Source organism: Chenopodium quinoa, unplaced genomic scaffold (genome assembly GCF_001683475.1).
Source record: "Chenopodium quinoa cultivar QQ74 unplaced genomic scaffold, ASM168347v1, whole genome shotgun sequence".
In the NCBI taxonomy this organism is placed as follows: Eukaryota; Viridiplantae; Streptophyta; class Magnoliopsida; order Caryophyllales; family Amaranthaceae; genus Chenopodium; species Chenopodium quinoa.
In genome coordinates, this window is record NW_018743074.1 from 2377289 (window position 1) to 2394927 (window position 17639).

Consider the following 17639-nt stretch of genomic DNA (forward strand, 5'->3'; position numbering starts at 1 on the left):
TCAATTTAAAAATAAGTTAAACTAGACATAGCCTGCCTTAGTGATGATTTCTCCAAATAGATCAATGGATGGGGTTCATTGGCTTTGTTGATTTTAGGTTGGTACTTTGATAGGCTTATTCAATGACCTAGGGTTATAAGTTAAGCACCATGTGAACTCGTTGAATCAAAAGTTTGGTCAAAGGACGGTTTATCTTGTTTAGTCAATTGAAAGATATGACTAGAATGAATAAGTCTTTTTTATTAGTAAATATTTTGGTAATATAATTAATATTTGTATCAAATTGCTTCCTCCGTTCAAAAATTGCTACCTGATGGCAAGACATTATTAAAGTGGATAAAGGAATTACTATTAGCTAAATCAATGGACATGCTTTATTTTTGTTGAATTAAATTTACAAAATAATTATTCATCATCTTTCATGCAGCATGGATGTGAGTTGTATGACACCGAGAAATTTAATAGTATCCCGTAATATAAGAATATTTTGGAAGGTAGTGTATACAATATTGTATCTAATACCTTCCAAAAAAGTATATAGTCATGATCGTGCCAAAAATATTTTGTTTTATTCTTGGTGATCAAGAATTCAAGACTGACTATTATCTTCAGAGGCTTTGTCTTGCATAATGTATATCTTATAAAAAATTACAAAGTACAAAGTATCTATATAATCAGGAAAAAAAAAAATCCAAAAACAGTTGACAAATTTCAAATCAGAGTTTCATTGTGAGTTGGTAATGTTTCTATACTCCATCCATTAGAAATTAACTAACACACTCCTTTCATTTTCAAATATACGTACCCATATACTGTAGTCTTGATCAATGAATTCAACCACAAATTTTCACTTACACGCAAAAGAAAATATATACACATGCAATCTTAGCTTGTTAAAAACATCTCGCTATATAATTTTCAAAAGTATGTTAGTTATTTTTATAAAGTGAAATTGAATATATTTATGCATAAAAATGTGCATTGATATGTGAAAAAAAAAGCATCAAGATATATCAAAAGAAAATAGAAAGATTATAAATTTGTGGGTCAAAATATCTTACTTTAACTAACAAATTTCTTTTGTTTCAAAATAAATGTTATACAAAGTAATATGAATAACAATCCATTTGTTAACACGGAATTTGACCAATAATATTATCAAAAACTAAAAATGGAGACAATTCATCTAATAATTAGGTAACTAATCCGTATATTTGATTTTATAATACGTATGAATCACAAGCATTGATCAAACTGTTATACAAATATATAAATAAGTTTTTTTTTTTTGGGTGGAAAAAAGGGGCAAGCCCCAAAGAAGAACTACAAAACAAACCAACAACAATGAAAAAAGCAAACAACTAAACAAAAAACGAAATAAAATAGAAACAAACTAAAACATAAAGCTCCACGCCTCCTAGTCCTTCAAACGAGGAACCAGCAAAGTCCGAGCCATTCCACTCATATCCTCTAATAAAACGGCCTGAAGATCCCTTGGGACCACTTCAAAAATACCATCCATTGCTCAGCATTGACACCATAATTAGCTAACCAATCAACAACATGGTTAGCCTCCTTATAGCAGTGGCTCACGACCACTTCCTAATCACGACGCAAGAAGAATGCAAGATGAGTGCCTTACACTTCCTAATGATTTGAATATATGGCGAGTTGGGAGGGGATTCCTCCACCTATTGGCGGATCTACATAATAACAAGGGGTAGCATGTGCTACCCCTAGAAATTTGTATAAAGGTTTTTAAATTGCAAATTTATATTAAGTGCCAACCTTTATTGCAGTGGTAAGAGTAAAATTTGCTAAAAATTTGGTAGTGTGCCAAGGCAATCAGGGGTTCGAACCCCACTTTATTTTTTATTTATATATACCTTAGTAATTGTTTTTTGAATAAGAACTCAGTCAAATATATGCACGTCTAAAATCACATTGTCAATTAAAAAGGAGCACAACAATGTACTAACACATTGCATTGCATAAAAAAAAAAATCACTCGGCTTATTATTTTACTAATCGTTTTTTGAGGGAATTTTTCAATATGAACAATCCCTTATATAAAGTCCGGTTTTAACTTCAGTTCTAAATTTTCTTAAACCACTACGCGCTACCCCTGATTAGAAATCCCGAATGCGTCACTGCCTCCAACAATAGTCGAACTACAACCTCCGAGTCCACTGCAAGCTGCACCTTACGATGACCTCTATTCCAAGCAATCGCAAAACCCCTAAGAACCCAAATTTGAACATTATAAAAACGGAGTCAGCAATTTGGTGTCGTGGTGTAGTTGGTTATCACGTCAGTCTAACACACTGAAGGTCTCCAGTTCGAGTCCGGGCGACGCCATCAGTTCATTTTTTTTTTATTAAACTCTCAAATTTATTTCAAAACGACATCGTGTAAATCAATAATACATCAACATTCGACACGATCGACAGTCGTCGGCAAAACACAAAACCGCAGATCTCAAACCATCAATTTCCTAAATCCCCATCGCGCGCAATCTCAGTGGCAACAATGGAAGAACAAAACACCAAAAATGGCGGAGGAGAGAGAAAATGGCGAAAACGAAACCACAACAACAAACTAACTAAAGCAGATATAGCCGACACTTTGCGCAAATCATGGTATAGATTACGCCTTTCAGTGCGCCACCCTTCTAGGGTCCCGACGTGGGACGCCGTCGTTTTAACGGCGGCGAGTCCTGAGCAAGCTCAGCTTTACGAATGGCAGCTTAATCGCGCTAAACGCCTTGGTCGGATTGCTGAATCTACGGTTACTCTTGCTGTTCCGGATCCTCATGGTCATCGTATCGGGTCGGGTTCTGCTACTCTCAATGCTATTCTTCAGTTGGCTCTTCATTATCAGAGGATTGCTGGTAATAATGGAGATGATTCGGTAATTATGATGTTTTTAGTCTTTTCATTTTGGTACAATGTATTAATTTAATGATCCCACTTAAGGCGTGGTTTAGTTGGTAAGCGTAAAAGTTAAAGTGTTGCAAGTATTAAGAAACGGGTGAATTATGTTATTGTTGAACTTTAGATGGAGTCAACTCAAAATTAAGCAAGTGGAATAGATAGAAAAAATAGGGAGGAATAGGATTAAGACAGTTTTTCATTAGATGGGTTGTTTTATAAGTTAAGTTTTTCAAGAGGTTGGAGAAGGTTGCATAAATGCATAATAATCAGAATTTGATTTGTAATTAGTAGGAATTGATCAATTATCTCTGATTAGACCGGCCAACGAGACTGGAAGGTGATGTGTATACATATTACATAAAGGAATTTCAATTATTTGACACTAGATCTATATCCACATAACTCTTGTTACACCTTGAAAACATTAATTTTATGGATTAAAAAACATTATTTTTTAATAAAGAGAATAAAAGTAAGAGTATAGGTGCCTTAGGTGGGTATTAAGCTAGTCTAAAGTTGGCTTTATATCATAGAAATTGAAATTTATTCATTTGCAAAAGATAATTGGATATATAGTTTTATGTAGTAAGAAAAAGAATGTTACTTTTGGGACCATTTGTTTTGTTTCCAATGTGGGCCAAAGGTTCATGTTTACTAGCCAAGGAAAGATTTTAAGTTGGTATAATTTCATGCAATGGACCGAAACAGAAAGTGGGAAGAAATTTATGAAATGGAGGTTACTAGAAGCATTAAAATGGAGTATGTGTGGTTTGATGTAGCTTTGATCCCTGAGTAGAGGAAGCCCTTTGATTGATGCAGCTGAGCATCTTACTTCTAGGGACTTAAGTTCTAAGCTAATCAATTGTAAAGAGTACTCAGCTCCCTGAGTAGAGGAAGCCCTTTGATTAATGGTAACTAAAGTTCGGTCTTTGGTGGAAAAACAGCATTTTCAGACAGGAAAGATCTTAAAGGTTTACACCACCTTGATTTGTAACTTGTGTGCATGACATGGTTGATTCCAGATCTTATTAAATTAATTTTGTCACACATATTGTAACATCAGGTGAACTTTTACTGTTCTATGTATCTGTCCATGCACTCCATATTATTTTATCTTGTAAGGAACCACTTAATAATTTATTTATTTATTTATTTTTTCTCAGGGCATGCTGTACATACTATGCTGCATTTTACTGATTCCTTTTATGTTAAAGAATTGTTTCTCATGGACTATGTTTCCGGCTTTTTTCAGTTTTTATTATCACAGATCATTTTATGGTTTTACCTGGACTTCGTCTCTTTTCTGTTACTCATTGGTGCTTTTTTGCATAGGCTGTGCAAAGAGCTGATGGAAGTCTTGACTCTGCTTCTCCTGAAAGGTTTGACAATGGAGTTCCTGACCTGCTGTGCATTGATTTTTTGGCAAAAAAGCATATACTATTGCTGCATGCTGGAGGTGACTCTAAAAGAGTCCCGTGGGCAAATCCTATGGGGAAGGTTTTTCTGCCACTTCCATATTTAGCAGCAGATGACCCTGATGGGCCTGTACCTTTGCTTTTTGACCATATACTTGCAATATCATCCTGTGCAAGGCAGGCTTTCAAAAATAAAGGTCATTAGTAATTCTAGCATTGAATCTTTGTTTTCATTTCATTTCATAACTTGACTAAATTTTCTAATATTTGCAGCATATTCTGTATAAGCTGGATTTTTTTTGAAATATCAGTATGTACTAGCGTGATTAAATTACGCATAACTCTCAAAATTTTAAGGATATTGCAGTCGGAGGTCCCCATTATGAGGGGCGAAGCGAAATGAAAGAAAAAAGCATGCATCCTAGGCTACTAGGCTGTGTAGAGGACTGTATTTTGCTTTCTATTTCCTGCCAAGCAGTGCATATCATTTCTTAGCTACTGTAACTTTAGCTTTTCTACGTCTAATTAGTAGCATACAGATTAAAGCAAGTTTATATAGCTTCGAAATCTTCATGTATTTCTTGGTTAATGATTTGTGCTGAATCTCAATGGATTTGCTTTTATTTATTTATTTTAATTTCTTATAGCCTGCATAATGATCTGTTTAAAACTATGTCTTGATATGTAGGTGGGTTGTTCATTATGACGGGAGACGTACTTCCTTGTTTTGATGCCTCCAATATGTTTCTACCAGAGGATGCGTCATGCATCATCACAGTTCCTATAACTCTTGACATTGCCTCCAATCATGGTGTTGTTGTGGCTTCTAAAACTGCAAATTTAGATGCTATTTCTTCTGTCAGTTTAGTTGAAAATCTTCTGCAGAAACCTAGTAAGGAGGAGCTTGTTGAAAGTCAGGCTCTTCTGGATGATGGCAGAACATTGCTTGACACTGGAATTATAGCAGTCAGAGGTAAAGCATGGGTTGAGCTTGTCAACCTTGCATGCTCTGGTCAATCATTGATTCTGCAGCTACTAGATAGTAAAAAAGAGGTAAGCTTTCATTCAATTATAAGCATGTCTTTTTTTATCTTCTAGCAGTCTTTCATGGTTACTTGTAACATACCTTGTGATCAGTAATAGAACTGAATAAAAAATAACTTTCTAGCAGTGAGGGTTGTATATTTTGTTTCCATGGGGTTGAATCGGTTGATCATCTTCCTTATGTTGTACATTCTTTGATCATTCATGTTCTCATTTATTATGTTATCCAAATTAGCAAATGTGAAATTGTATGTTACTGAATTCCTAACCAAATTACCAGAAGCTGTTGTATGGACATGGAATTTATTAGCAGCATATATATTTGATATTGATCAATAAATTCCTAATAGCTTAAAGCTGATTTATTAAAGTATTTTTCAAAGCATTTCAGTTTTATCAATTTCTTGGGTAGTGAATTCTGTGGATGTGTCTTCTATTAGGTACGAGTCGCCTGTTACTCTTAGTAAACGCAGGTTGCCTGTTAGTAAAATATATGCTCCTTTTGTGCCTTTCTTTGAACATCAAGTTTGAGAATTGCTGTTGTATGTGCTTGTTCCAAGGTTTTTGAAGCATATTCTGACACCTTTCTTTCTAAGGGGTTCTTAAGAAGGCCTGTGGGAGTCTCTGTGAAGTTACTGTCTAAGTTTTTTCCATTTGTGAAAGGAGGTTTCATGCGTCTTGCTACATTCAACCTTCATTCTTTTTTGCTTCTCCTCTTCCCTTTGGGGTGGTGATTTTTTTTTTTATTCCTTCTAGTGTCTCCAATTTGTTTAAGATGAAATTAGTCAGAGATTTTCTTATCAGAATGCTTGTTTGGTTGAAATAGTGGACTTTGTTGAGTTGCTTTATTTTCTCGTAATAAACACAGCAGTCTTAATTCATGTTGTATATCTGCAGATGAGCTTGTATGAAGATTTAGTTGCAGCTTGGGTGCCGACAAAACATGAATGGTTAAGGAAGCGACCATTGGGGGAGGAACTTGTCAATAAATTGGGAAAGCAACAAATGTTCAGCTATTGTGCTCGTATGTCAAAATTATCTAAAACATGAAGACTAGTGGTCATATATTCATGTTACCAGTTACGTGTTTGCTTATGCTGCATTGACTCATATTTTTGTATTTCAATTTTCGAGTAATTCATCTAGTTCTGAAGTCTAACTGGCTTCAGTCATGTCTTTAAAGCTTACACCTTTACCAGGGGATACATAGATTAATGAAACACACCTTTAGTGAACAAATAAAGGAATATGAATTCCCAGTCTAGTCGTTGATGTCCTCCTTATATTTTTCTCCACTCACCCATTGATGTTGCATGACTCCTTACTGTTGTTGGAGTTGGAAAAAAAAAGGGGAAGAGCAGGGAGGAAGGGAGAAACACCATTCCTCTTATTGGCCCTTGTCTCTGAATGATTTAATCCTTGCATCTCAGGAATCATGAATGCTTCATGCAGTTTAATGTTCTGATTAATTTTTATTGCAGATGAATTACTCTTTTTGCATTTTGGAACATCAAGTGAAGTATTGGATCATCTTAGTGGTGCTGACTCTGGACTTGTAGGACGCAGACATCTTTGCTCTATACCAGCAACCACTACATCTGACATTGCAGCATCAGCTATTATTCTTTCCAGTGAAATTGCTCCAGGAGTCTCAGTTGGTGAAGATACCCTAATTTATGATTCTTCAATTTCTAGTGGAATACAAATTGGCTCCCTGTCTGTTGTTGTTGGTATAAACATTCCTGGGGGTGTTCAAGATCCAGTAAGATTTATGCTTCCAGATCGGCACTGCATTTGGGAGGTACCATTGTCTGGCTGTAATGATCGGGTTATTGTGTACTGTGGTCTTCATGATAACCCAAAGACTTCAATGTCTAAGGACGGAACATTTTGTGGGAGACCATGGAAGAAAGTGTTGCGTGATTTACACATTCAGGAAACTGATCTCTGGAGTTCTACAGGTGACAGTGAAAAATGTTTATGGAATGCAAAAATATTTCCAATCCTCCCTTACTTTGAAATGCTTCAATTAGTGTCATGGTTAATGGGATTGCGTGACCAGAAAAATCAATCCATGCTTATTTTATGGAGAAATTCTCCTCGCATGAGTTTGGAAGCATTGCATAGATCCATTGATTTTCAAAAAATGTGCTTGGGTTCCAGTACTCATCAAGCTGATCTAGCTGCGGGTATAGCAAGGGCATGCATTAGCTATGGATTGTTAGGACGAAACTTGTTTCAACTGTGTGAAGAGATACTGCAAATAGAAAAGTCAGGAGCTGAAATCTGCAAGGACTTCTTGGCAATGTGTCCCAGCCTCCAGGTGCAGAACTCAAATATAGTTCCCAAAAGCCGTGCATACCAGGTGAAAGCTGACCTTCTCCGGGCCTGTAGAGATGAGATGCTGGCAAATGATCTGGAAAGCAAAGTTTGGGCTGCAGTTGCAGACGAAACTGCTTCAGCTGTTAGATATGGTTTTAAAGGTAGGATAAACTTGATTTGAGGATTGGTTACCATTATTCTGGGTAATCTGATGTGCTTTATCTATTATACGAATTTCTATTTGTCTACAGAGAATCTTCTGGATGCATCTCATGGCATACCCGCGTTAATACACCAAGGCAATAAACTTGACATTGGTGCAGAAGAGCAAAACTTGCTCCGGAGTGTGAAGGTTGAATTACCTGTACGTGTAGATTTTGTTGGGGGTTGGAGTGATACTCCACCATGGAGTTTGGAGCGTGCTGGTTGTGTTCTTAACATGGCTATCTGTCTGGAAGGTTCTCTCCCAATTGGCACGACCATAAAAACAACTAGAACAGCTGGTGTATTAGTTAGTGATGATGCTTCAAATGAGCTATTTGTCCAAGATCCTACCTCCATTGTCCCTCCATTTGATAGTGATGATCCATTTAGGCTTGTCAAGTGTGCATTGCTTGTTACTGGTGTCATTCATGACAAGAAGTCTATGGGCTTGGAGATCAAAACCTGGGCCAATGTTCCACGTGGTAGTGGCCTAGGGACATCAAGCATCCTTGCAGCTGCTGTAGTGAAGGGACTCCTTCAAATAATTGAAGGGGACGATGAGGAAGAAAATGTTGCTAGGCTAGTATTGGTACTAGAGCAGCTTATGGGAACAGGGGGAGGCTGGCAGGATCAGATTGGTGGGTTATATCCTGGTATTAAATTTACAACTAGCTTCCCTGGAATTCCTTTGCGGCTTCAAGTCATTCCTCTTTTGGCATCCCCTGAACTGATGTTGCAATTGCATCGGAGATTGCTTGTGGTATTTACCGGTCAAGTAAGTGGTTATGTAGTTTTGTTTCTTGTCAACTGTTCCATCTGTCTAAAGAGAAGACCACAACTATTTAATAAGAGGCTTGGACACAGACCCCATTGTAATGCCACCACAACAACAATCCCTTCAACTAGTATTTCATTTTTGTTACTTAAAAGATCTTTCATTGGTGCAAAACTGCCTTTTATATTTTATGGATGTTTTCAATTAAATTTCTTCAACTTCTTCATGGAGAATTCTAGTTTGAGACATATAGGTGTTATGATATTATTATTTCTTTTACGGAAGCTGTCATACTGTGCTGTGATCTTTTACATTCTTTTGAGAAATTGCCTTTGTTGTGGGCGTGGGTGTTTTTGGCTTGGTTATGTGGATGCCTAAAATTCTTAAATGCAAACCAATCTTTCATTTTGTCGTTTTCCCTACTTTGTAATTATGATTTTTGACTAGTAGTTCAACACACTGCAGGTCCGACTTGCACGCAAAGTATTGCAGAATGTGGTGACTCGCTACCTAAGACGAGATAATCTGCTTGTATCCAGCATCAAGCGTCTTGCTGAACTTGCAAAAATAGGGAGGGAAGCTCTCATGAACGGAGACATAGATGAGTTGGGTGATATCATGATGGAGGCGTGGAGGCTGCATCAAGAACTGGATCCATTTTGTAGTAATGAATCTGTTGATCGATTTTTCGAATTTGCCGAACCTTATTGTTGCGGCTACAAGCTGGTGGGTGCTGGTGGTGGGGGTTTTGCGTTATTGCTTGCTAAGGATGTGGATCGTGCTGACGAGCTGAGACATCTTTTATCACAGACCTCAGTTCTTGACGTGAAAGTCTATGATTGGAATATCTTTTCCGAGTTCTAATGTACAAGTCTTTTTTGGTCTTTCCACCAATTATTTTCATCACTACGTCCGTTATATTCTTTCCCAAAATAATGAGTTGTACTGCCCTTAATTATTGACATGTAAGTATGTTATAGTACTTGTATTGTGCACAGAATGTATTCATTTGATACATTTAGTATGTCAGTATATGTACCTAATGCTCTTCTCTTGTATATTGTCTATACTTATAATGACAATTTTATGACCGATTTAGATTCTACCATTCTAGGGAACTTTGGTCTCGAGAAACATGTCACAATAATTCTACAATGTGTATGTTATATGTTAGCTTGTGTTGTTTAAGATGCACTTGCGCATATTGGCTTAGGATGCCAAGTAATCTAAGTGGTGCAAAAGCTGCATTGTAAATGGGAATCTAATTGCTTGCGCTTCACTTATAGAATCATCAGAGTAATCATTCCCTAAAATGAAGAAACACATCCATTGATCACATCAAACACCTTCAAAGTTAAAACTAACCCCACATTAAACAGGTCAAAATCTCAAAGGCCAGACCAAAAAGCAAATCACCCATCATCATCATTATCATCCCACCATCTCATTTTCCGCTTCTTTTTCTGGGTTTTCCTGATTAAGACCTACTCACACTTAATTAAAAATAAATAAATTATGAATAACTACTAATTTGATTTGTAGTTGGTGGGTGTTTGCTTAACTAATTCCGTTTTCATTGGAGATTACCCTCAATTTTAAAATAATCCTTTCTTCTAATTTTTGACGAATTTTCATTTTTTGACGAAATTCCATTGACTTAGCAGAAGAAGCAGAGAGAGAGAGAGGAGAGAGAAAATGGGGTTGTTGAGTCACAAGGTGGAGAGGGAGGAGATCAAATCAGGGGATCACATTTACACTTGGAGAGCTGTCTTCACTTACTCTCACCATGGTACTCTTTTCATACTAATTTCAATGTTGTAATTTGGTTCATTTATTGTTTAATATAGTAATAATTTTGGGTTAATACAATGTTTTGGACTATCCGCCTTTTTGTTCTTGCATTTTTCTATATTTTTTTTTGTTCTATTAGGGCTGGTGGAATTAGAATTATTTGCAATCTGATTTGGGAGAAATTTGTTTATTGATGGCTGTAGTTTGATTTTGAAATGGGGTTTCACCAACTTGCCTTAGTTGCAAGAAAGTTTGATTCTTTCATGGAGGTATGCATTTTTTTGGAAGAAAAGAATCAGGTTACTGTTTGTTGCATGTTGTCGAAACTAGAATACAATCCTTTTCATTTATGGCTGAGAGATTATGTTAGGGGATGTATTGCCGTCTCAAGTATGATTATTGTTGTATAGAAGATTGGGAGGCGAAAAGCCGAAAGTGGAGATTGATCAAGCAAGGAAATTGTGAGTGGGTTTAGTGGCTTGTTGATTTAGAGATTGTGATTTGGAGGTTGTTTATTAGTATTTTGAAAGTTGAAGCTAGTTGAAAGCTAATTGTATTTGGATAAATTGATATAATCAAAATTATTGTGGAATTAGGTGTATGCGTTCTATCTTTTTAGGCTTGGGGTCTTGTAGGACACCGCGAAACATTCTTGTTGTTATGTTAATGATAATGTCTAATGAGGACAATAGAAGGATAATGTGCTTGTCATGCTTGACTCTATTGTTGGAGTGTTGGGACAATTAAAAGCTGAATCAGACATGACTCACTCCTTGGTTGAGTAGAGATTATCCTGATATGTTCCTGGTATGAAATGCAGGAAATCAGTAGTGCAAAGTGCATTACCAAAAGATTGTGTGATTAAATCGTTTTTGTTATCACATTATCACATAATCAACTTTAGACTGTTGGTTTATTCTATTAGCATTATTGCCTCATAGGATATATGTATGTAGGTGGAATGACTGAACACCTGTCCCTCAGCTGGTCACTTTCGATTGTGCGTTAATGTGGGATTAGTCTCAAAATGCAATTGTAATGATCTGATTTTGATAATTATCTGTTCATATGGATAGATAACTTGTTTTTTCCTTGGGGATATTGTTTTTTTTTTTAAAAATAAAATAAAATGATGTTATCTTTATGAGAAGCCATCTAAAACTCTCTTTGTTCTCTAATTCCTCTTCTGTTCTTCAAGTTGGATTAAAATCAGAAGGCAATTAATGCCCATATATATATGCTTATACATGAGATTCCAATCACCCCCTGAGTGAAGTTTGCATGCAACCAACTCTGTTGGACATGGTTTTGAGAATATACTTCACCGTTATGTACTATGGATAAATGGCATGCTTTAAGGTTTCCATGCCAGTTTTTATGATCTTTAAAACATGCGTACCTTTACTGTTCCTATGCTCTGAATTAAGGTTATAACTCTATTAAGTGGCTAAACATTGACCTACTCCACCCCTTCCCACCTGTTTAAATTTAAACAACGCACAATGTTCTGACTACAATTTGTTTTCTGTTGTTGAAGGCATATTTGTGGGTGGAAGCAAAGTTGTTCATTTTACTCCTGACCGTTATCAAAATCAGAATGCAGAGGCTTCTGACAATTCTGATCTTGTGAAGGAGACTTCATGTCCTACTTTTCCTGATTGTGGATTCAGGCAACCAAAAAGTGGAGTTGTCCTCACCTGTCTAGACTGCTTTCTTGGCAATGGATCACCTTACTTATTTGAATATGGAGTAACCCCATCTGCCTTTATTGCCAAAGTAAGGGGTGGGACATGCACCACTGCCCAACCTGATCCACCTGAGTATGTCATCCACCGGGCAATGTATCTTCTTCAAAATGGGTTTGGGAACTATAATGTATTCGAGAACAACTGTGAGGACTTTGCATTGTACTGTAAAACTGGTCTATTGTTAATTGATAAAGTAGGGGTTGGAAGAAGTGGTCAAGCTTCTTCTGTCATTGGGGCCCCACTGGCTGCTCTACTTTCTTCTCCTCTCAAGTTGTTGATGCCAAGTCCTGTGGGTGTAGCTACTGTGACAGCCGGGATGTACTGTATGAGCCGTTATGCTACAGATATTGGGGTCCGTACTGATGTGATTAAGGTAGCGGTAGAGGACCTTGCTGTTAACCTCGGTTGGAATGAGTCCGCGGAAGAAGAAATTCCTGATGAAGGATCTTCAACTGCACTGATTACTCTGTGACATACATGACATATCTAAGTCACGTGTTGAGCCAAGTACATATATCTTCTCATTAGAATTCACAAGTGTCATATGGGTGTTTGTCATGAATAATTCTAATTTTTGTCACGTTGATATTTATCGTCTGTTTGAAACCTTGTAAGTTGTAACTTCAGTGAATTTCCAATCAATGAAATCATGGAAGTTTATGCTCAAGTGTGTGAAATAATTTTTTGTAGATTTTTCAAGTATGGATGATGGTAGATAATTGTTAGGAGATACAATATATTTGTGTTTGAGAAATTATACACATAACCGTCAACTTGGGAGTTTTCTCAGCCTAAATCTCTTGGAAGGTAACCTTTCTTTTTTTGACAAGATTTTGTGATATTCAATTCAAACCATGAGCTGGGTGCATGCATGCAAACAAGAAAAGCTCTAGAATGATCTATATCTGCATGTATTCTGGTAGATGATTGGTAGCATGTTGAAGATTTCAGACATACAAGATGTCGAAATTATAGATCGGGAATGTCTGGTGCACTGAACACATGGTATATTACGACCAGATGATCTCTACATGAAGTAAGCAAATCAAATGTTCTTGGTCAATGACTGTCAAAAGTTTAGACCTCTTCAATGGCCTTCATTATTTCTTGGCCTTGGGTGTTTGTTTGCTTATTCTCATTCGGAATCTCTTGTAATTTCTTTTCTTTCTGGATCTTGAATTCTGCCATGTTTGCTAAATTATCAACTTCTTTGACAACTTCTTCAATTCTGGCTACAATTTCGATCAGCAAAGTCACTAGCATACCTAATGGCAATACCTCCAACATAGTTGCTTGGTTTGGGGTCTCTAGCTTCTCACCATTACTGTCAGTAGAGTTTTCAGCTGTTGTCAATGAAAGAACAATATCACAAGGAAGGGATTTAAGATCATTTTGGAATTCCTCTACTCCAAAGATCATTTTGTCAACTAAGAAATCGATACTGGATGATCTTTTCCTTGTCTTGATTGTTGTGGCTAATTCTTTCAGCACCTCTGAACAGAACAGGCTTAACTTTGTGCATCTCTCTGTGATATGTTGCTTCAACAACTCAGGTGCCTGTATTCATCATAAATCAAGTTTTATTTACTGTGACAAAGTTCTGTTTTCTGTATGTTTTGAAAGCGTAGTGCAATTGTTTTTATCTGTGTATATGTTTGTGCTTATGCGCAAAAATCCAAGTGGATCGCCACTGCACAATTGTTTACCTGCATTTCAGAGTCAATGCAACTGTTTAGATTATCAATGCAATAAGCACAGCTGCGTGCTGCTGCACCAATTTTTTGGTACTGCTTCCATGGATAACCAAAGTAGAAACGTCCATGTGCTGGCTCCCATATTGCAAAATTCACCTGATTCAGGATCATAACTAGTTAGTTTTAAGTTATCTTCGATTTTGGGATGTCCTGTGATTGCTAAGTAGCTACATATGGATGTTCAAATTCTGTCATTTGCTTACCATAGAATCCTCAGATGCCTTTGAGTTCAGCACACACTTGTATCCCTGCAGCTTTTTGGTCACATCATCCTTAGGGATCTTTGCAGTTTCTTCATTGCTGAAGTACTCGGCTATATAACCTGTGTGTAAAAATTATGTTAGACATATGGCTTAGTTATAGTTACAAGTGAATTTTGACATTTACTTTAAAGCATTAATCATTTAATGTGTGGTGTATACCTTCTAAGGAATTGGCAAGTTTTTCGAGGTTGCTAATAGTTTGATTGTGAAGCTGGTCGCCTGCCCAAACAGGCCATAGCAGCATACTTATGAGGATGCAGAGGGAGACTCCAATTGCAATTGTGCTTACCCTTTGGTGAGCCATCATGATCAAATCTTCCACGCGATAGCCTGAGATTGAGACTAGGCTGAAGGTGAGGATGAAGATCATGGCACCATAATCAAATCGAGCCTTCACTGTGGGAATGAAACGAGTAAAGGTGGCAGTTGAAGCTGCATACAGGAAGCAAGGCTCATCATAAATACAAGCTAAGTCTGAATTTTATTATCTTCCACTTTTCAATATAACTTTATACAAATTACATCTTACTGATTTATTTCCTTTTTAGATCAGAAGCAGTCTTCTTACTAGTCTAGCCTAATTAAGGTTTGGGTTGAGTGCAGTTAAAACTATTAATTGACTTGTTTACTGCAGTATCAATAATAATACTTCGAAATTTTATTTAACCAGTGGTGGGTTTAGTTATTTTAGCTTAGGACCCTAGTGACCACAACTCCACTCTCAAGGATCGCATGCATATGACAGGATTCAAACTTGTGACAATCTGAACGTCGCAAAATAGGAATTTTATTGAGAATGAGTACTGACTTATTTGACTACCCTGAGCAACCGCCAATTTCTATTATACAACCAGTGGTGCAATTGTATTACATGCATGGTACAACCATGCACGTGGTACAATCGGTTGTACTACAAACATATATTAAAATTTATATGGTTTTCACAAGTATTGAAGTTGTAATGAAGTAGCTAAATATAATAATATTAAAATAATCAGCTCACCAAAAATAAACACCGAAGCTCCAAGGAAAATAGGCTGATATTGTTTATCACATTGATTTGCTATCCAATGGATCCCAACTCCTAATGATCCTGCAACAACAGTCGCAACAGCTCTGTTGACGCTTTTGTATATAGTTGATCCTGTCATTTACACATGCATAAAATTCAGGTTAGTTATCTTAGCTTAGTACAACTCAGGGACATAATATATATACACATACAATATACAAGTATAATCGACAGTTAACGAGTTATGAAATACTCGTAATTTCACAGCAAAATTAGAGGTAAGTTCGGCCTTAAAACTTACCTACAGTATATTCACAAACCACAACCACAGTCATAATGGCCCACATTGCATTTTTACCAACACCATCGTATAAAGGCCTCATATAATACAGAAGAGACACAACAGAAAGTGCAAGTCCCACTTTTAGACAATGAACAAACTTCTTAGGATCAGCAACACCTATATTCCATGAATCCACCAAAAACTTCCATGTCTTCATAACAATCATACTATGTAACTTCTGCCATATCCTTGCTGCTATCCCTCTTTCCGGCTCTAAAACCTTCGTCGTCCCATTAGACACATTGATCTTCCATTCCAATCTTCCCGATATTCCCTCACCAGATACCATTCTAGCTAGATAACAAGTATACAGAACTTTAAGTACTTTGTACTGTAACGAAAATTCGCCTGCCTTGTGTCAGCTTGTCTACTACTTATTATATAAGTACGTTCAGTCGTACGACTAAGAGCAGGTTTAGTAAAGAGCTCTCAACTCTTTTTGGCAATATGTAATGTAATATGAGTGAGTTGCTATGAATTTGGAGATAGTCTAACTTCCTTTTATATAAAGAGCAAGCATGACCTAAATTTTTTCAAGTGTTTTTAACTCATATTCCACTATCATTTCTATATTATCCAAAGAAATACAAATTTTAGGTCCTTGAAATTGTCCTTTATGATAAGTGCAGATGAATATTGGAGTCTGACGGATGATCAGGTTGACATGGGAATTGACACCACCTTATCATTGATAAATCCTTCTATATTGGAATAGTTTATGCCTGATTATCTAGCTAGCTAGTTATACAATCTTGTACTGTCATGTTATTTTTGTAATTAATACTTCCTCCGTTTTCTTTTATTTGCAATACAGGTTCATGACATATACTTTGAGGAAGATAATTAGATAACATAATGGAAAAACTAATCAAAACATTTTATACACACGCTACCTAACTCTTTCCGGTTAATTCTGGGTGTTACACTGTTAATATAACATTATTATGATAAAGTTGTTCGTTTATGTTCTCTAATCGCCTCTTAAAAGTACGTACGTATAAAAGAAAACATAGGAGGTATTATACAAACAATATGGTAAAATATATACGGAGTATATTATGGATCAGCCACTAGCTTGTTGTAATTGTTGTGTATGTGTTTTCTGTGACCTCATGTAACTAAACATCAACTTCAAGTAATTTATTATATCAATTTCAAATTATTCATAAACTTTTTAATTTATTTGCTCCTATTTAATATAGCAGATTTATAGTGCTGCCTCCCACTTATCTTTGTCTGCAGCCTGTGTAAATATTTTGTACGAATTCTTGCACGTACTGCAACTTTCTGTATGTTACTCAAATGTTTAATTAATTTGAAAGTAACTGTCTCAGTTTGGTACATGAGGGAAAATTTTCTACAATGCTTTATCTCTCCGTCTCTATATAATAGGTCACATTTTCATACTGTTTTAGATGTTCTAGCCCGGAAATAAAATCAAATACGGAGTAATAATCTATCTTCTAAATTTACTCTAGAAAACAAACTTGTGGTCTGAGTCTGAGCACCCTTGACTTGTTGTAGCTAGAATGTAATGAATATGTGCTCGCTGGCTCATTATTTATCGTTAGTTCAAACTATTATGATCCTTCTAAAACTTTTCTTATTCATGTTTCCATTCAAATCAAAGACAATTTTATTTGTTGTGGTCGATATGGTATTGTTTGGAACAAAGCAGTCTAGCGCGCAGGAATGAGGATCCAGGGCTATTTACAACCAGTGGCAAGTACGTCTTGAATAACATACATGAATAAGGAAATAATCATGATAATTCAACCTAATTCCTTAGAAAGATTACGGTCATTATTCAAAGATAAAGGGAGTACGTAGGTGTTATAATTCAATAATCGATTATCGTATCATACCCAAGTGTTCTGATCAAGTTAATAAAGGTGCATATATATGTTAATGTAGTTTTACACCTACACTATCAATATGATGATTGTTATAATATGCTACTCGTACATACATGCATATTACAATCTTATGTTTAGTTCTTCATTCATTGCATATTACACACGTAAAGGCTGAAGTT

The 17639-nt window shown here is 36.2% G+C and overlaps 3 protein-coding genes and 1 non-coding gene across 5 annotated transcripts; 3 read left to right on the forward strand and 1 right to left on the reverse strand.

Annotated features, from left to right (window-relative positions):
* Positions 1–1845: 1845 nt before the first annotated feature.
* Positions 1846–9790, forward strand: LOC110731719 (bifunctional fucokinase/fucose pyrophosphorylase-like). Of its 2 annotated transcripts, none has more exons than XM_021911606.1 (7): positions 1846–2910; positions 4266–4545; positions 5037–5401; positions 6290–6416; positions 6874–7875; positions 7966–8693; positions 9159–9790. In XM_021911606.1, exons 1-7 carry the CDS (start codon positions 2530–2532, stop codon positions 9555–9557), a joined length of 3282 nt encoding a protein of 1093 aa, XP_021767298.1. In that variant the 5' UTR covers positions 1846–2529; the 3' UTR covers positions 9558–9790. The 2 variants fall into 2 exon arrangements, with proteins under 2 accessions (XP_021767298.1, XP_021767299.1); XM_021911607.1 differs by having other exon boundaries at positions 2803–2890.
* On the forward strand, positions 2285–2358 carry TRNAV-AAC. Its single transcript has one exon. It is a non-coding gene; the product is annotated as a tRNA-Val (tRNA).
* A 140-nt stretch (positions 9791–9930) lies between the features above and the next one.
* LOC110731721 lies at positions 9931–12899 on the forward strand. The gene is made up of 2 exons (XM_021911609.1): positions 9931–10482; positions 12022–12899. The coding sequence occupies exons 1-2, from the start codon at positions 10389–10391 to the stop codon at positions 12702–12704; spliced, it is 777 nt and encodes a 258-aa protein (XP_021767301.1). The 5' UTR covers positions 9931–10388; the 3' UTR covers positions 12705–12899.
* A 13-nt stretch (positions 12900–12912) lies between these two features.
* LOC110731720 (aluminum-activated malate transporter 10-like) lies at positions 12913–16057 on the reverse strand. Its single transcript, XM_021911608.1, has 6 exons — positions 15563–16057; positions 15253–15393; positions 14409–14681; positions 14190–14308; positions 13939–14082; positions 12913–13789 (listed from the first exon to the last, which is right to left on the reverse strand). Exons 1-6 carry the CDS (start codon positions 15891–15893, stop codon positions 13310–13312), a joined length of 1488 nt encoding a protein of 495 aa, XP_021767300.1. The 5' UTR covers positions 15894–16057; the 3' UTR covers positions 12913–13309.
* Positions 16058–17639: the final 1582 nt, after the last annotated feature.

Bases quoted from the DNA above. Each gene is read 5' to 3' on its own strand.
- LOC110731721 (XM_021911609.1), top strand. From the start codon at position 10,389: ATGGGGTTGTTGAGTCACAAGGTGGAGAGGGAGGAGATCAAATCAGGG. The intron at 10,483-12,021 runs GTACTCTTTTCA...CTGTTGTTGAAG, and splicing joins CTTCACTTACTCTCACCATG to GCATATTTGTGGGTGGAAGC.
- LOC110731719 (XM_021911606.1), top strand. From the start codon at position 2,530: ATGGAAGAACAAAACACCAAAAATGGCGGAGGAGAGAGAAAATGGCGA. The intron at 5,402-6,289 runs GTAAGCTTTCAT...GTATATCTGCAG, and splicing joins TACTAGATAGTAAAAAAGAG to ATGAGCTTGTATGAAGATTT. The intron at 6,417-6,873 runs GTATGTCAAAAT...TTTTTATTGCAG, and splicing joins AATGTTCAGCTATTGTGCTC to ATGAATTACTCTTTTTGCAT.
- LOC110731720 (XM_021911608.1), bottom strand. From the start codon at position 15,893: ATGGTATCTGGTGAGGGAATATCGGGAAGATTGGAATGGAAGATCAAT. The intron at 15,394-15,562 runs GTAAGTTTTAAG...TGTAAATGACAG, and splicing joins GGTTTGTGAATATACTGTAG to GATCAACTATATACAAAAGC. The intron at 13,790-13,938 runs GTAAACAATTGT...TGATGAATACAG, and splicing joins GCATTGACTCTGAAATGCAG to GCACCTGAGTTGTTGAAGCA.